Source organism: Acanthisitta chloris, unplaced genomic scaffold (genome assembly GCF_000695815.1).
Source record: "Acanthisitta chloris isolate BGI_N310 unplaced genomic scaffold, ASM69581v1 scaffold36736, whole genome shotgun sequence".
Taxonomy (NCBI): domain Eukaryota; kingdom Metazoa; phylum Chordata; class Aves; order Passeriformes; family Acanthisittidae; genus Acanthisitta; species Acanthisitta chloris.
This window is the reverse complement of record NW_008680498.1, coordinates 1,163-16,876: the sequence shown is the minus strand read 5'-3', so window position 1 is coordinate 16,876 and position 15,714 is coordinate 1,163. Positions and strand designations below refer to the sequence as shown.

The following is a 15,714-nucleotide window of genomic DNA, read 5'->3' as shown; positions in this document are numbered from 1 at the left end:
CCCAGCTTGTGTTGTGCTGCTGGAGAATTGCAACCCCATCCTTGCTATGCTGGAACTGTACCATGAAAAGCATCATTTAAATACCCTAAATTATAGTTACAGGATTGTCTCCTTTTTGAAATGTGATTTCAAAGGACTGAAGTTGGCATTCAGAATCTTACTAGTGAGGATGGTCTTTTTCCACTTCTCCCTCTGTTTTCTTCAATGGCAGCAACAAAACTGTGGCCTTACTTACACATAATTTCACACACCTTTATCTAACATATTTTGCACTTGTGAGTGGATTTTGCTTCTCCAGAGTAATTCTCTAGGAAAAATATAAACTTATGCATTGCAATGAGTATTTTTCAAGTGAGGAAGTGCAAGACATAAAGTTGCATCAGTGTTGCTAACTTGGCCATAGCCTGTAGAAATGATATTACTTAAACCTGTTTCTTAGATAAATAGTTTATACCTGTTGCTCTTTATTTATAATACTGAAGTGCTCTGGTCAAGATATGGAAAACCATTGTGGGAAGTGATGTGAATGCATAAAGCAATGTAATGCTTAAGTATGTGCTGCCCTGACTTGCATTTGGTGCCCTGCAATAGAAATGATGAACTTCTTTTTTTTTTCTCTTCTGTTAAAGCATTATTTTTTGGGGAAGGGAGTGCCACAGGCATACAGGACTATCAGGCAGATTCTCTTTGAGGTTTTGCTAACACTGAGTGATCAACAATTGTATCAGCTGCCAGTTGCAAAGCAGTGGTTTTTTATGAAACAGTAAGAAGCAGCATCTCTAGGGACATGGCAGACTGTACTGGTGCCAGTCAAGCCTTGGCACTGTCACACTGGTCACTCCGTTCTGTAGCTATCTTGCAAAAGTGAAAATGACTTTGTTTGGCTGCTGTCTGTCCAGCTGAGTGTGTAAGGTTAAACACCCCACAACTGAGGATGGAGTGACCTCATCCTGACTTACAGTGCACCCAGAACTGATGGGATGATTAATGGAACATCAGTGGAAGATTAAGGCAGAATCCTTGGTATGTAGGTCCCGTGATTAGATCAGGATAATGAAGCAGCAATAAGTGAGTGAGCAGCAGATCAGGATCCTGCACAGGCAGTTGCTCCCAAGCAGCTGCACACTGCCAGGGTGGCATCAAAGGAAGAGTAATTTGCTTGCTATGCCCATGATTGTTTTAGCTCCTAGTTTCTCCTGCAAAATCCTCATGGATATAATTTTTTTTTCTTTGTCATGGTGAGATCAGAGTGATGGTGGATCAGAGCCCAACACAGGCATTTGGGTTAGGGCTACAAAAGGGATTTTAGTTGCTTGCTGAGTAAAATCTGGAGCTGTGATGTGTTTCCCTTCCACAGCAGTGTCCATCTGTGCTCTGCTGTCATGTCATGGATGTGATCTTCCTGGCGAAATGAGAAGATCAGGCCAATTAGCTCTCCACAGTTACTCTAGAAATGTAGTACTCAAACTGACAGAAAGTAGATTTTATTCTCAGGTAAAAGAGGTTTGTTTGCTTGAAGTTGCACTTTTATCATGCTCTTTTATTGCTTTAGGTGAGACAGATGTATGAAATGATAAGTACTTAAGCATAAAATTATCGTTCTGCTTGATTTCAATATACACATCTAATCCTATAGTCTGAGTGATACTCTTGCTCCTAGGCTGACCTAAGTTCAAACTTTTTCTGAATGTTAACTGAAATTGCAACATACTGGACCAAACTGAGCTTGTGTGTGTTCTCCTGGGTGTGCTTCGTTTTTACCGACGTCTCTGCTAGCTCTGACACGGGTCAGTTTGACTTTTTGCCCAGGACTTACGTAAGGAGTGGGTATAAAAAAAATGGGTTTATGAAATTTGATCTGTACATCTTGTATTTGCTGCCTAAAGCTATTAATTGATGCCCAGAGAGAATGAACAGCACAAAACACTTCCTGGATTTTGGGAAATTAGCACAGGCCTGGGAGGAATGTTAGGAAAATTTTTAAGAGTATTATTTTTTCTTAATTATTTTTTTTAAGCATACAGCAAAGAAAGTAGCATTTTATGAAAAATCAAATACTTCTTTGTATAAAAGGATATCTTTTAATATAGCAATAAGGCTATAAATCACAGTAATTCCAAGTGTTTACTTGTTGATGGAAGAAGTAGTAGCCAAACATGGTGAGAAGCTTTCTCTTTTTTTAAAAATTTTTTAATTTCTCTTTTTTTTTTTTTTAACCCCTTCCAGGTTACTTTTTGTGTTTTGTCAGAGGTTAGTACATGTTTAGTAGGAAATACACAATGAAAAATAGGACTTTTAAACCCAAGAAAATTGGCAGCCAGACTAAGGGCCAAGTGAAACTCTTTAATTTTAAGCTCTTCAAGAGATTTATATCATCAATATCCATTTTATGAGGAAGTCCTGTGTGCCTTGGCAGGATGTGTATATAATTCTTGCTCAGATCTAGTAGACAGATGCTGTATTTTTCCAACTTGATAGTTAACAGTTATTCTGGTCACCAAGCAGAGACATCCTTTGCTGGGATGTCATCTCTTTTCACAGCTTTCCAACTCTCTGTCCAGCCCTTCTCCTTAGGGTCACAGAGATGCTATACAAATGCAAAGATATTTGGTATGGAATTTGTCTGTTAAAGTTTAGTGTTGAATGTAGCTTTCATTTTAGTTCAGATTCTTCCCAGTGCTGTGGGATCACAAAAGACTTTCTGGTTCTTTCTCCAAAGCCAAAACTTAAATCTTTCTGATATTTAAAAAGCAAAACAATCAAACAAATTTCCTTCTCCCAAATTTTAGAGTTTATAACCATATTACACAGTTGCAGTATTGGAAATATCACTTTGATGTATTGTATAAGCAATCATAGCATAAAAAATTGTTTTCCTCTCAAGAGTTGTGTGAAGGAATGTGAGTGCCAACTTTTCAAATCTGAAAACTGAACACCTGCAGATAGTTATATTTTAAAATGCTTTCAGGCTGAGTCAGAGTTAATGACAAATGGGAGCTATATTAGATTGGCAGAAGATTAGTAGAATTTATCATAATATGCTTAGCATAATAAGCATGGTGGTCTTGATTATTCAGTGACAGTTTGTGTAGTAATTTTTCCATTAAAAGACTGTGTCGGTCTGTCAGTAAATACATTCATTAGATCCAGTATGCCATATCTGGTTTCAAAAATAATATTAACTTTCTCTAATAAGATGAGGCATTGGTGCTCTTCACATGGTTTACAAAACAGACCTCAAGCAGATTTCACTTAAAAACATGGATTTTATAAAAAAACTAAAACATTAAATATAAGCAAATGCTAGTAGCAGCCCTAGCTCAACTTATGTGTAAGTCAACACAGAACAGGTCTAGACAGGTTATGAAAAATGAGCTGAAAATTCTTCTCATTTTGTTGATAGACTACACAAGTTGTGGTTACGCACAGGAGTGAATGAAGATTTCACAGCCTTACAGTGTTACAGTATCTCATTCAGTAATTGTCCCAGAATTCTGGAAAAAGTTCACAACAATTTTTTCTTTAGGGGGTGTGTGTAGGTGTAAGAAAATCCTCTCTGTCAGGTAGACTGAAATCTTGGCATGTGATCATCTTCAGCCTGACTTCTCTTAGGTCATTTTCTTTATTATCACCAGTTTAGAACACTTTCTATTTATATTAAACTTGCTTGTTTTGAGCCTGGTGCCATGAAATATTCGTGCAATAGCAGTCACTAACATGTCAGTTTGGTGCCAGAACAGTGCCAGCTAAAGTTGCCAGAAGTGTTCCTGTCATTTGGATTAATAGCTGAGATTACTATTTTATGTAGTTGGTGCCTAATCATGGGCTGCAAGGAGGTTCTGAGTCTTATTCCAGTTCCTTTTTCTTTTCATCTGCCAGGTTTTCTCAGGAAGTAACACCCTCTCTTCCTTCGAAAAAGAGAAGTCATCATAACAAACTCCCAGAGATTGCATTAGTCACCCACTGGCTTGTTAGAGATTATTTGGAACTGCGATAAGCGCTTGGATTTTGAATTTTCTAAATATACAGGAGGTGGAAGAGTATTGAGCAATTTTTCTCATTATCTCACAGAGTAATCTCACAGGGTGTAGCATCGCTGAACTAATGGCCCTCAAATAGTAACTTATCAGAGCTGCTCAGGGATTTTTGCCACTGCTATAAAAAGCCATTTGGCAAGAAGCAGTACATCATATTAGAAGCACAGGCGTTTACTAGAACATAAATGTGCTAAAATACTTCCCTTACAGTCTCCTCAGAGGCAGCTGGTTCTAGAAAACTAGGTGGATGATTTTGTACATCACAGATAACTGGTTTTTCTAAATACTATGTTTTTAAAGCAGTTGCTCCTTTAGAAGGGTGATAAGTTACTGCATTTGTTGGGTATTTTTGCTGGGCATTTCACACCTCTCAGCTCTTTGGGAAAGAGAAGTGATGACTGTTTTGCAGAAGGTTGCACCCATTTTGCAGTTAAACAGAAACACACAGGAGTTGGTTCAGTCTCAGACAACATCTCTTGACTGGAATTTCTCAGTCTAAGCTCTGTGTGCTTTCACGAACATATTTTGAATGTTGCTTCCCCACTTCTGTAAGAAATTGGCTTGCTGGGTGTCTGTCTCTCTCACTGCTGGAGCAGCTCGACTTTCTGCCCTGGTTATTGCTGTTGCACTGTGTCCCAGTCCTGCTGGCAGGGGCTGTGCTGTGGGTGATGTGCCTGATGACACGTGCAGGGTTGGTGCTGTCTTGTTTGATGTCTTCCAGCTACGAATGGAGTCCTGATCACATCATCCCAGTGACATGTCACTGCTGTGTTTAAGACTTGGGGGGAAATAGGTCATATAAGCAGAACACAGATGTACTACTTTATATTTTCCAGAGTGTTACAGACTTCTGTACAGGTTGCACTGGGCTTGGCTTTCACTCTTGGCTGTAGCTGTAACTTCGTGAGCAGCCTGCTGCTTTCACAGTTCACTTAAGTCAAAATCTGTAAGCTGATCCTGGGATTGATCAGTGGTGGATTTGGGCACCTTTAGCAATACTTGGCTGAGAAAGAAGTGTTACCACTGCCGTTTTCACTCCCCTCATAGACCTCTGTCTTGGTTCTCTTAGACCTGTGGTTTGCCTGTGCTTGATTGTCAGTGTCTCTTAAGCAGGTGTTGATTGCACAGATCATCGAGGAATCAGTGTCCAAGTATCAGTGGAGCAATTAACATGTCTGTGTGTAGGCAGAACTGGGTAGGTCCTGAAGCTGCCAGATGTTTGGAGAATTCATTGTTCTAAAGAACTACCTGTACAATATGCACTATTTTAGCTGACATGTTAGCAATATAGAAGTGTTCATGATTTAATGTTAATTAAATAACACATTCACTGTTGGAATCTAACCACTCTTAAATCAAATACTCAGAATTTTGTTTTTGTAGAGGAATACCTGTTGCTGCTTTTGATGTTGTTGCTAAATAGAAACAAGTAGAAAAAAAACAACCAACCAACCAAAATCCATCAATACCCCAAACTCCCAATATAGGTCAATACTTGAGCTGCTGTTCCCAGATCTTGTAGACCATTCCAAAAGGTTGTCATGAAGTAAAAGTGAAAATGTTGGATCCAAAGTAATTTTGACCATTAGGAGATATACTTACAGATAATTTGTATCCTTAGAGGAAATATGATATCTGAGTTTGTTTGGCCTGAGGATAGGGGTCTCTTAGCTTTGTGTGTCTGAGGTCCAGGGATGATTGAATCTTGCTTTTTCCTTAAGATTGAGAGAGAGCTAAGCTTCAGTGGCTGAGTGACATAACTCCCAAAGTTTCAAGAGACTCCCATAACCCTCTGGAGACCAGTGTTGAGTGGAACCTCATGGATTACAGTGAGGCTTGAATCCTCTGTGCTCTGTGTGTGGCAGGAGACATCCCACGCCAATAAAGCAAAAATGTTAACGAAGTAAATGACAACATGAAGTACTTAAGAATTGTTTCTGTATGGGAGCTTAAAACCCCTTTTTTTTCCCCTCTCCAGAAAGAAGACACAGCTCCTCCAGCAAGCCGCCTTTGACTCCTCCCTCCTCTTCAGTATTTTCCTTCATTTCATCCTTCCCTTCAAAAAACAAAGGTAGCAGTGGAAGTGGGAGTGGGAGCAATCGTTCATCCAGTGGAGGTACTAGTGCATCATCATCAAATTCCAAGTTGTTGAAATCACCCAAAGACAAGCTGCAGATCAGCGGAAACAACAGGTTAATGCATTCGGTACAGCACAGCAAAGTTCCCCATGATAAAATGTGAGTATGCCTTTGACAAAGAATCAAATGTTATTACTTGCATAGACACTGCTGCATCAGTAGAGTTTCCTTTTGTTTCAGAGGGGTTTTGGTTTAAGAGAGAATCACTTTAAACTCTCCAGATATTTTCCAGCAGCCTAGTCAAAGATTATAGGTAACACTCGTATCTGTCGAAGAAGTTTTGCAAAGCTGCATCTTAAATCACCATGAATAAAAGTCATTTACTGGGGGCTCTAAATTCTTTGACCTAATCTGCATACTTTGATTAGGGAGTTTTAGGTCTGATCCAGGTGAGAGATTGCAGCACTGCTGATAAAATTTACTGTCACAGAATGGGACATTTCTCACTGGATATAACAGGCCCATTCCAGTTGCTTTGGTGATACTCTGTGAATCCAAATAATCTGAAGTCCCTGAAGACTCTCTGAAATACTTACAAGGAAATGGGGGAAAAGAGGACAGGAGAGATTATGAACATCATAAAAACAGTGAAAATAAAAGAGTTAAGAAGGAAATGGGGACTAAAGGAGGAAGATCTACATTTGCTTTGGGAATAGATCAGAGTATTTTTGAGTAATAACGTATTTTAACTACTATAATTGTCTATTTTCCTCCCTCTGTTTTTCATAAATAACAGTATGACTCCATCTGTCAAAGTGGAAAAGATTCATCCAAAGATAGATGGTGTCCAACTGAAAGCTGCTGTTGGTCCAACTTGTTCTACTACTGTGAGTTCCTCAATAAAGACTGGCCTTAATTGTCCCTCAATACCAAAGCCACCCTTGCCTTCCCCTGGACAGATACTGAATGGTAAAGGTCTTCTCTCTGTGCCTCCATTTTTGGAAAAGAAACCTGAAGAAAATACAAATAATAGGAAATTTTTACATAAAAGATTGTCAGGTAATTGTTTTTATTATTATTTGGTGTATTCCTCTTAGTAGTGTGTCTATAGAAATGTATAGAAATAAGATTCAGAAGTAAATTAAATACTTCTATAATGCTGTAACTTGTAATAAGTTTGTTTATCTTATAAGTTGTCTGTAGTTTGATGTACACTTAAAGGATGCAAACACCTTGAAATGTGGCTTTTGCTTTCAGAAACCACACAGATCTCAAAAACCTGTCAGTTCTGACAGTTTTAAAATTGCTCTCTTTAATCTTTAAAGATTGTGGTTTCCTTCTGTCTATATGGAAGGTCCAAATGTATATAGGAAACGGAAGAAGTAGCACCTCATAAACTCAGAAATGGAAACCCACTCTGCTCTTTAAATAGAATTATTTTGAGGGTTACTTGAATGGTAGAAAAGTTCTGGACACCAAAACCAGCAATCAAAAAGCCACCATTTGTCACAGTCCCTAGTGATGTGATCTGTACTCCTCACAGCAGGATCTACACCTCCTTTGGGGTCCTTTACGGCAGTAAATGTCTCTGTTCTGTTTGTAGACTTGAGATCTGTATTTCAGCACACCATGAACTTGCTGAGAGCATAGAAAATGTCATTTGTGCAGTTTTATTGTGCATTTTCATTTGTACATTTGCATGTGTTACATTTTATAAGTTTGCAGTATGGTTGATTTTTATAATGAAGCTAAATGTTAGCATTTCAAAATGTCTTTTGGTAACTTTTCAACACTGTGTATCTTTGACAGAGAGAGAATTTGATCCTGATATATACTGTGGTGTCATTGATGTGGAAACCAGGAAACCTTGTACTAGGTCTTTAACATGCAAGGTAGGATATCTGAATCAGATTATGTGAATTTTTGAATTTGATTCCTGAGGAATATGATAGAAAACAGAAAAATACAAATTTTTGCTGTCAATAATTACCCTATAAATGGTACCTCTCAAAACATGCTGCCCAGAACCAACAAGGAATTGGTGTTGAAATTCAGTTAATTATTTATTGAAAAATGTGTTTTTTAAAGTAACATAGAGATTTGTATTTTTATGTAAACCCCTCAAACATGGATGTTGACGTGGGACAGAATATGTAACTCCACAGGTAGGTAGCAGGGACTCAGCATGTTCCCCTGTTGTGGGGATAACCTTTGGGTCATGAATCATGAATTCTAGAATGCCTCATAAGGATTGAAAACACTCTTTGTTTATGCAGGATGTGAATAATTCAAGCTCTGCCCTCTCACACCTTCTCCTCTCCCCCCAGCAGAGTCTGCAGCAGGTACTCAAGGGGTGTTTGTGTAGATGCTGATGCTGCTGGATGTGCTGCTGCAGCCAGCTCAGAAATGAGGCCCCTGAAAAAGCCATGAGCATGCCTAGAGGTCAAGCTCTAAATTAAACAATCCATAAAAACTTTCAGTCAGACAAAATGTGTCCTCTGGCTCCAAAATCTTGGGGGTCAGAGAGGTATCACTCGGTCCCGAGGAACTGCAATGGGTCCTGCAGTTGTGTAATATTTAGCTGCTTCCCTGCAAAGCAGCTAACCTGTCAGTGTGGGAAGTGTCTGGTAAACAAACCACCTACAGAACAAAGGTACATGAAGCTGGCACTAATGACCCCGAGGAACTGAACTTGAACACATTGCCCTTTTGGAATTACAGAGGGGAGGAAATTGTTTTGCTAATAGAGAAGGGGAAAGCTGTAAGATTTTACAAGAGAAATAGGCAAATCAAAAGTCAACAAGAGAAAGAAAGAAAGTAAAAACATTTCTCAGCAATTCCTCGTAATATACCTACTCATAAAATATTTTCTGGAGTTGCTATTTGTGCCTGAATTATGTGATAATGATTTTTACCTAATAAAATGAAGCCAAAAAAACCCACTTTATGCCATATTAAAAAAGGAATTGTATGTGACTTTGACCAGTTCAGAAAAATAACTTCCATCTGTTTCACTTTACCAAGAATTTGTGCCATATATGCACATACACATCTTGCTGTGTGTAGTGTTCAGGACACTCAAGGAACTCTGAGTCCAGTCTGGCTCTGCCTTCTGCTGGATGTTTTGCATTCCTTAATATCTATTTGATTACATTAGTTTTCAAGGAGTATACTAGTGTGTAGAGGGAAGCAAAGTTAATTCTATAAATATTTTTCAGGCTTCCCATTAGATTTCTGATTTGAAACATTATTGTGTCAAATATTTTCATAAGGGAAAGTAAATATTTTCTATTTTTGGTTTTGCAGGAATTGGCAATTGATATTTCAATGTAAAAAGAAAAAGATTTTCAGTTCTAGCCTTAACCTTATAAAAAAACGTGGCAGTTCACTTTTTAAAAAGAAATTTTAAGGAAGTCTTTCACTGAGTTTTGCTGCTTTGTGTCAGACAGGGATATAACAATCCACAAAGCAGTTTTAAAGTTTGTTTTCTGAGTCATATTTCCATTTGTTTACTAAACCAGGAGTGTGATGATTTTCTCTGGTTTAGAGCTCTAGACACGTGTTTTGAGTGTTTGACTTCCACGAATCTAATAGCCTGGGATTAATGATTTATTCCTGGTTCTGCAGACACATTCCTTAACCCAGCGGAGGGCTGTACAGGGTCGAAGAAAACGATTTGATGTGTTATTAGCTGAGCACAAAAGCAAAACCAGGGAAAAGGAACTTCTTCGACATTCGGATCATCATCAGCAGATGCCCCCTCTCAGGGAACCACATCCCTCACCTACTAAAACTTCCCAGGAGCTGCACCAAAATTCTCATGGAGTTACTCTTACAGAATCAAAGCCTTTATTACCTAATAAACCCAAACCTCACCCCCCCAGTCTTCCAAGGTAAGGAAAATCTGCAGATCCAGTGGTATGAAATTAGTACTGGTTGGCTTCATCAGGTGGATTTTGAAAGAGTGATATGGATCTGTTGGATGGGGCAGTGTGTTTGCTCTAGGCCTGGTGACTGTCTGTAATTAGCAGTTACATGCTGAGTGTAACTCCTGGCAAGGAGGGTTTGGTGTTTGAAACACTAGAAGCGACTTGCACCAATGAAAGGGTTCAGTAGCGTTGGGCAACGCTGCTCTTCCAGGGGTACCACCATACCCCTGCCCTTCCTCTCAGCAGGTGTGTTAGGAGACTATGGAAAACACCAGGAATCTGTTCATGTAGATTTCCCATCTCTCAGTAATAGTAAGCACTTAGATAGTGGAATTTTTAGGAAGACTTGGTTCACTAACACCTTTACTGCTTGCCTTGCCCAGGCCTCCAGGCTGTCCAGCCCAGCACAGTGGAAATGCCCCCAGTGAGTCTCCTTCTGTCCACGAGTCCCCACACCCTCCCTTGCCTGCAGCTGAGCCAGCATCTCGGTTATCCAGTGATGAGGGAGAATGTGATGAAAAAGAAGAGCCTGTTGAAAAACTGGATTGTCATTATTCAGGTCATCATCCTCAACCAGCCGCTGTACGTTCTAGGTGGAAGTTAACCTTGGTCTCTCCCTGGCTCTAAACTTGTAAACAAATTACTTTGGGGGTTTTAAGGGTGGTTTTCTGTGGGGTATGTGATTTTAGTTCTTTTTTTTTTCTGTATTTTGAGACAGTTATTTTGTGGCCTAGTAGGTGGTGAAGGTTTAACTAGTTGCAAAATAAACATGCTAAAAAAATGTGTTCATAGCTCATTTCCCTAATCCAAAAGAAGCCAAAACCAAAATGCTAAAGATGAAACTGGTAACTGCTCTAACGGGCTGTGGTTTTGGAATAAAGACATGTAAACAGTGTCTTTTGGTGAGATTTTATTGGACTCCCCCCCCATACCCACACACATTTTTTGCTTAAGTTACCAACATCATGTTAAAGGTAGCAGTAAAGTGTTTTAAATATTAAAACTTGTTAAAAACTAGTTAGTCTAACTAAAAACAAAATTTTGGTCTAGTCTGTATGTCAACATGTCTCCTTGTTTTTCACATATCACATATATATATGGGATGTTTTTATGCATACACACAAGCACAGACTGCTGTCCTTCCCTGTTTAATCACAGGGATTCAAATTTGACTTCTGCCTTTGGTCATACAAATGGGAATATCAGATGGGAAGAAACTGTGAGATTATCCCAATACACCAGGGCCAAAAATGTAAAATGCTTGTTATGTCATAGAAATAGAAGTTCTAGTTTATAATTTTTTTATACTTGATTTAAACATCTAAAAGCGTATTTATTTATGAACAGATTTGCTATGCAGAGAGTTGTCACTGAAAGTGGAAAACACCAATAAAAATCTGTCTTTTCAGTTTTGCACATTTGGTAGTCAGCAAATTGGAAGAGGTTATTACGTGTTTGACAAGCGGTGGAACCATATTCGATGTGCACTTGACTTCATGTTGGAGAAGCATCTGAATTCACAGATGTGGAAGTGAGTAGAAGTGAAAGAGTTCTTGGTGTTTGTAGGACATGGAACCTTTGGTTCTAGTTAAGGCACAGTAATCTTGTGTTCAGATTAATCAGACTGAAGGTTGAAGGTGCTTTGTTTTTTGCAACGATTAGCTGTCGATTGAATAAAATACTGCAGTGGCATGAATCAAACCCAGAACACAATCATTTTGATGTAGCATTATTAGACTGGGTGTTGTTCTGAGGAGTGGTGCCTACATGGGGTTTTACTTGTCTTTGTTCACCTGCAGGAAAATCCCTCCAGCATCCAGTAACACAGCATCAGTTCGTGCACCACATCGGACAAACTCGATGCCTGCCTCCCAGCACGGTGTCAATGCAGCAGGTTTCCTCTTGCCCACCACGGTTATGGCATCGCCAGCCTTGGTATCTCCTTCCTGTGTGTCTCTGAGCAACAAGTCGGTACCATCCCACGGAACGACACTAAACGCCAATCCTGCTGCTCTGGGTGCAGTGGATCCTGTCTGCAGTATGCAATCGAGACAAGTGTCTTCATCCCCTTCAACACCTACAGTGCTTTCCTCTGTACCTTCACCTATGCCCAGCAAACCTCAGAAAATGAAATCCAGCAAATCTTTTAAACCTAAGGAATCTTCTGCTGGCAGTGGCACCTGTAACAGCACCGGCAGCGTCGGTAGCAGCGGCGGCTCAGGAAAGAAGCGTAAAAACAGTTCCGCACTGCTAGCACCTTCTCATTCCACAGAGTCCTTTAGAAAAAACTGTGTGGTTAACTCTGCAAACTCTGGGACCTCCTATCATCCGTCGGTGACAGCTTCGTCCCACAGCGTTGGCCTCAACTGTATGACTAGCAAAGCTAACTCTGTTAGCCTCAAACATGACCAATCAGGGAGGGGCCCTCCGACTGGGAGCCCTGCAGAATCCATAAAGAGAATGAGTGTGATGATGAACAGCAGCGACTCCACGCTCTCCTTAGGGCCCTTTGTTCATCAGTCCAGTGAGCTGACTGTAAATTCACACAGCAGTTTTTCACATTCACACACTTCCCTGGACAAATTAATAGGAAAGAAAAGAAAGTGCTCACCTGGTTCAAGCAGCATCAACAGCAGCAGCAGCAAATCAAACAAAGTTGCCAAATTGACATCGGTGAACAATGTTCATGCAAAACACACTGGTGCAATCCCAGGGACACAAGGACTGATGAACAATTCTCTTTTTCATCAGGTAGGAAATTCTGTCTCAAACTAAGCCATGTGTATGTATTGTTTTACATGTGTCCTCTCAAGTATTAGCTGGCCAGTTCCAGATCCTGGTCAAGTAAAAGGTAGTTCTCCTATTTATCCATTACTCATTTTGAGTGTTTTTGTGCAAGATTTCTAGAATCCCTCTTAAAAAAAAATGCTACACTTTACAAAAGTAACTGTAAATGTGATGTTTCAAGTTTCTTAGGTGTTACCTGTGGTTTGCTTTCAGATGAAATTCATTCCTCATATTTTAAAATGATCGTTTTAAAAGTGAATCCTGCCAGGCTGTGTGGAACTGAGTGCCTCAGCCTGGCTCCTTGTTTCTGTGTGAGGAATAAACATTCTACAAAGTGGAACATAATGATGCTGATAACAGAACTGTGATACTGTGATAAAATAAGCCTATTATCCCAAGGTGTCATTGACTAACTTCTTAGTAATAATGAGATTAAATGTTATAAGTGAGATAGAAAACTTTTAAGTCAGTAAAGTGAACAGATGTGCTGTAAAGGGAACAGATCTCATGAATGTGTGAAATCCCATTTTAAAAATTAGTTTGGGGTTCTGTTGTTTTCAAACAAATTTCACTGGAGTAGTAATGTATTCAGGACTGAAAACACAAGAAACTGTTTTCTCTGCTGCTAAAACCCTGAAGTCTGTGTACTTGGAGAGCCAGGAGGTCAGCAGCAGCTTTTTCAGAGGGGTTTCTTCATTCCCAGTTTCAGCCAAAGAGGAAGATTTTCACTGTTGTGTGTTTTCACTGTAGCCAAAAAAAAAACAAAAAACATTCAGATGGCTGAATTTGTTTTTTGACTTACATAATAACTGCTGTTTCAACTGTGCAGTATAAGTAAAGGAGAAATATGATTTGGGTGAGTTAAGGAAGGAAATCATGCTTGAAACCATTGTAACTTCCAAGAGCTTTAGCTTGAGGATTGTCAGAGGAGAAGCCAACAGTGAACTGTGTGTTAGTGGTGTCACATTGTGCCTGTGGATTCTACCTGAAATATGCTCTGGTTAGCCAGAAAATGTCATTTAAGGGCCTGTGCTTAACATCTGGCTCACTCATGCTCTCTCTTTTGCTTGCCCCCAAGCCAAAGGCTCGTCCCTGATAGCTGAAGGCACCACGGTGAGAAACGAACTGGACAGTTTTCACTACAAGCAAAACCTCCATCTGGATTTCTGGACTCCAAGATGCCTTGAGTTTTCCCAACTTCCCATGGTCCTCAGGTGTGGAAATCTACTGGACTGTCACTTAAACAAGGAATTTCCCTGAAGCCATGTCTGTAGCAGCGAATATACTAGAAATGGACACTGGATGAAGTTCAGCCACATAATTGCTCTTATCAGTGTTAACAGTGGTCTGGACTGTTTGCTACAAATCTGTGAGATTTTCCTTACAGGAGTACATCATCTTGCCACTATTTGACATAGTTTGGCTGGGCAAACGAATGTTTTCTGGGGGGAAATAAACGTTACTGTGGACTTATTTTTATACTGATGGTGTCTTTTGTAGGTGGTAGCTAACCAGACAGACACCCTCAATGGAGAGGACCCCGTGACAAGGGGGAAAAATGTGTGAGGCACAATGGAAAGAAGCCCTCAAGAAGGGAATATGGCTTTAGTGTTTTTATAGCAATGTTCCTTTAATGGAATATAAAAAAATAGCACAATTCAAAAAAAAGTAGTCTGTTTTGCCCAGCCTTTTGCAGGTAATTTAGGATAAGAAGCTATCAGGAGTTTAAAACAAAACAAACCCAACGAAACCAGAAAAACTTGTTTGAGGCCATTGCTCGGAAAACAAGTATAAAAAAATGTCATATTTGTGTGATACGAAACCTGTTTTTTATTCTCTCGAATGAGATTTGATTGTGGAAAGAAAAGTTAATTTTGTTCTTTGAAAATTCCAAAAACATCAAACAGACAAAGGCAAATAACCTCTAAAACTCTCTGCCCAAAGAACGTATTTATTGACCTATACTGTATACCATAGGCCTTTGTTATTGTAACAAAAATAACTGTATTGGTGAAATCAGGCTGGATTTGTCTTCTAGCTGGTAAAATTAGCCCTTTTAAAACTAAGTTTTTAAAGTATTTAAATATTTTCTAAAAAAACCCACCATAGAAGTCAGTTTCTTTCTGCCTTGTTTGTGTAACTAAATCATCGATGTGTGATGCCTTCCACCACTCAGTGAGGTTTTTTGGGTCAAAATTGTGGGATAAATGCCAATTTGACAGCTGAGTTCACAGTGAAGCACAGTGTGTGCATCACAGTCATCCCAGGCTTTGTGAGCAAAGGGGCTGTACACTCTTTTATATGGCCCAGCCAATTTTTATGAACTATTTTGTCTTGCTTCGAAACACCTCAGAAGTGAATTCCGCTCAAGGGCTCATTGTATTATGGTTTGACTCGTCTGGATGTTTTTGTTCAGTTTTTAAACATCAGGTAAAGGCTCAAAACTGACTAAACTTTTTATTAAGGGGGCAAAGCAAAGGAAAATGAATTCCTAACCAAGGAGGTATTTTTTTCTGCCTTAAAGGGGCACCACCTATTGCTGAGAAGAGACAATCTGAGCCTGTCCAATTGTTGGCATAGCCCAGCCTTCTCCCCGTTCTGGTGGCAAGTAGTAAGTACATCAGGGAATCCAAAGCCACTCTGAGTAGCAGTTGCTTAGTTGTTTACCTAACGATGCTTTCAGTTTCACCTGAACTTCCTAGGAAATCATTGTTATACAGCAAAACAACAAGAAGCCTCTATGCAGCCACTTTAGCTTTGCATTGATAGGAAAGATCACCCTGAGAAAGCAATGTACTAGAGACTCTTATTATGCAAACTTTACAAAAATAATAGACAACATTTCAGGAACAAAAGGATTCGTATGTCATAGGATGTTGAAAG

General features: G+C 39.5%; 1 protein-coding gene across 1 annotated transcript in view; it reads left to right on the top strand.

Moving 5' to 3' along the window:
* The window catches only part of ATXN7 (ataxin 7), a 57,808-nt gene extending 42,988 nt beyond the window's left edge, over nucleotides 1-14,820 (top strand). The window contains exons 3-10 of the mRNA XM_009077718.1: nucleotides 6,016-6,274; nucleotides 6,912-7,174; nucleotides 7,925-8,007; nucleotides 9,743-10,008; nucleotides 10,428-10,626; nucleotides 11,454-11,575; nucleotides 11,844-12,795; nucleotides 13,910-14,820. Coding sequence (XP_009075966.1) covers nucleotides 6,016-6,274; nucleotides 6,912-7,174; nucleotides 7,925-8,007; nucleotides 9,743-10,008; nucleotides 10,428-10,626; nucleotides 11,454-11,575; nucleotides 11,844-12,795; nucleotides 13,910-13,927 — 2,162 coding nt within the window. The 3' untranslated portion in view covers nucleotides 13,928-14,820. The remainder of the gene's footprint in view (nucleotides 1-6,015; nucleotides 6,275-6,911; nucleotides 7,175-7,924; nucleotides 8,008-9,742; nucleotides 10,009-10,427; nucleotides 10,627-11,453; nucleotides 11,576-11,843; nucleotides 12,796-13,909) is intronic.
* The last annotated feature ends 894 nt before the right edge of the window (nucleotides 14,821-15,714 follow it).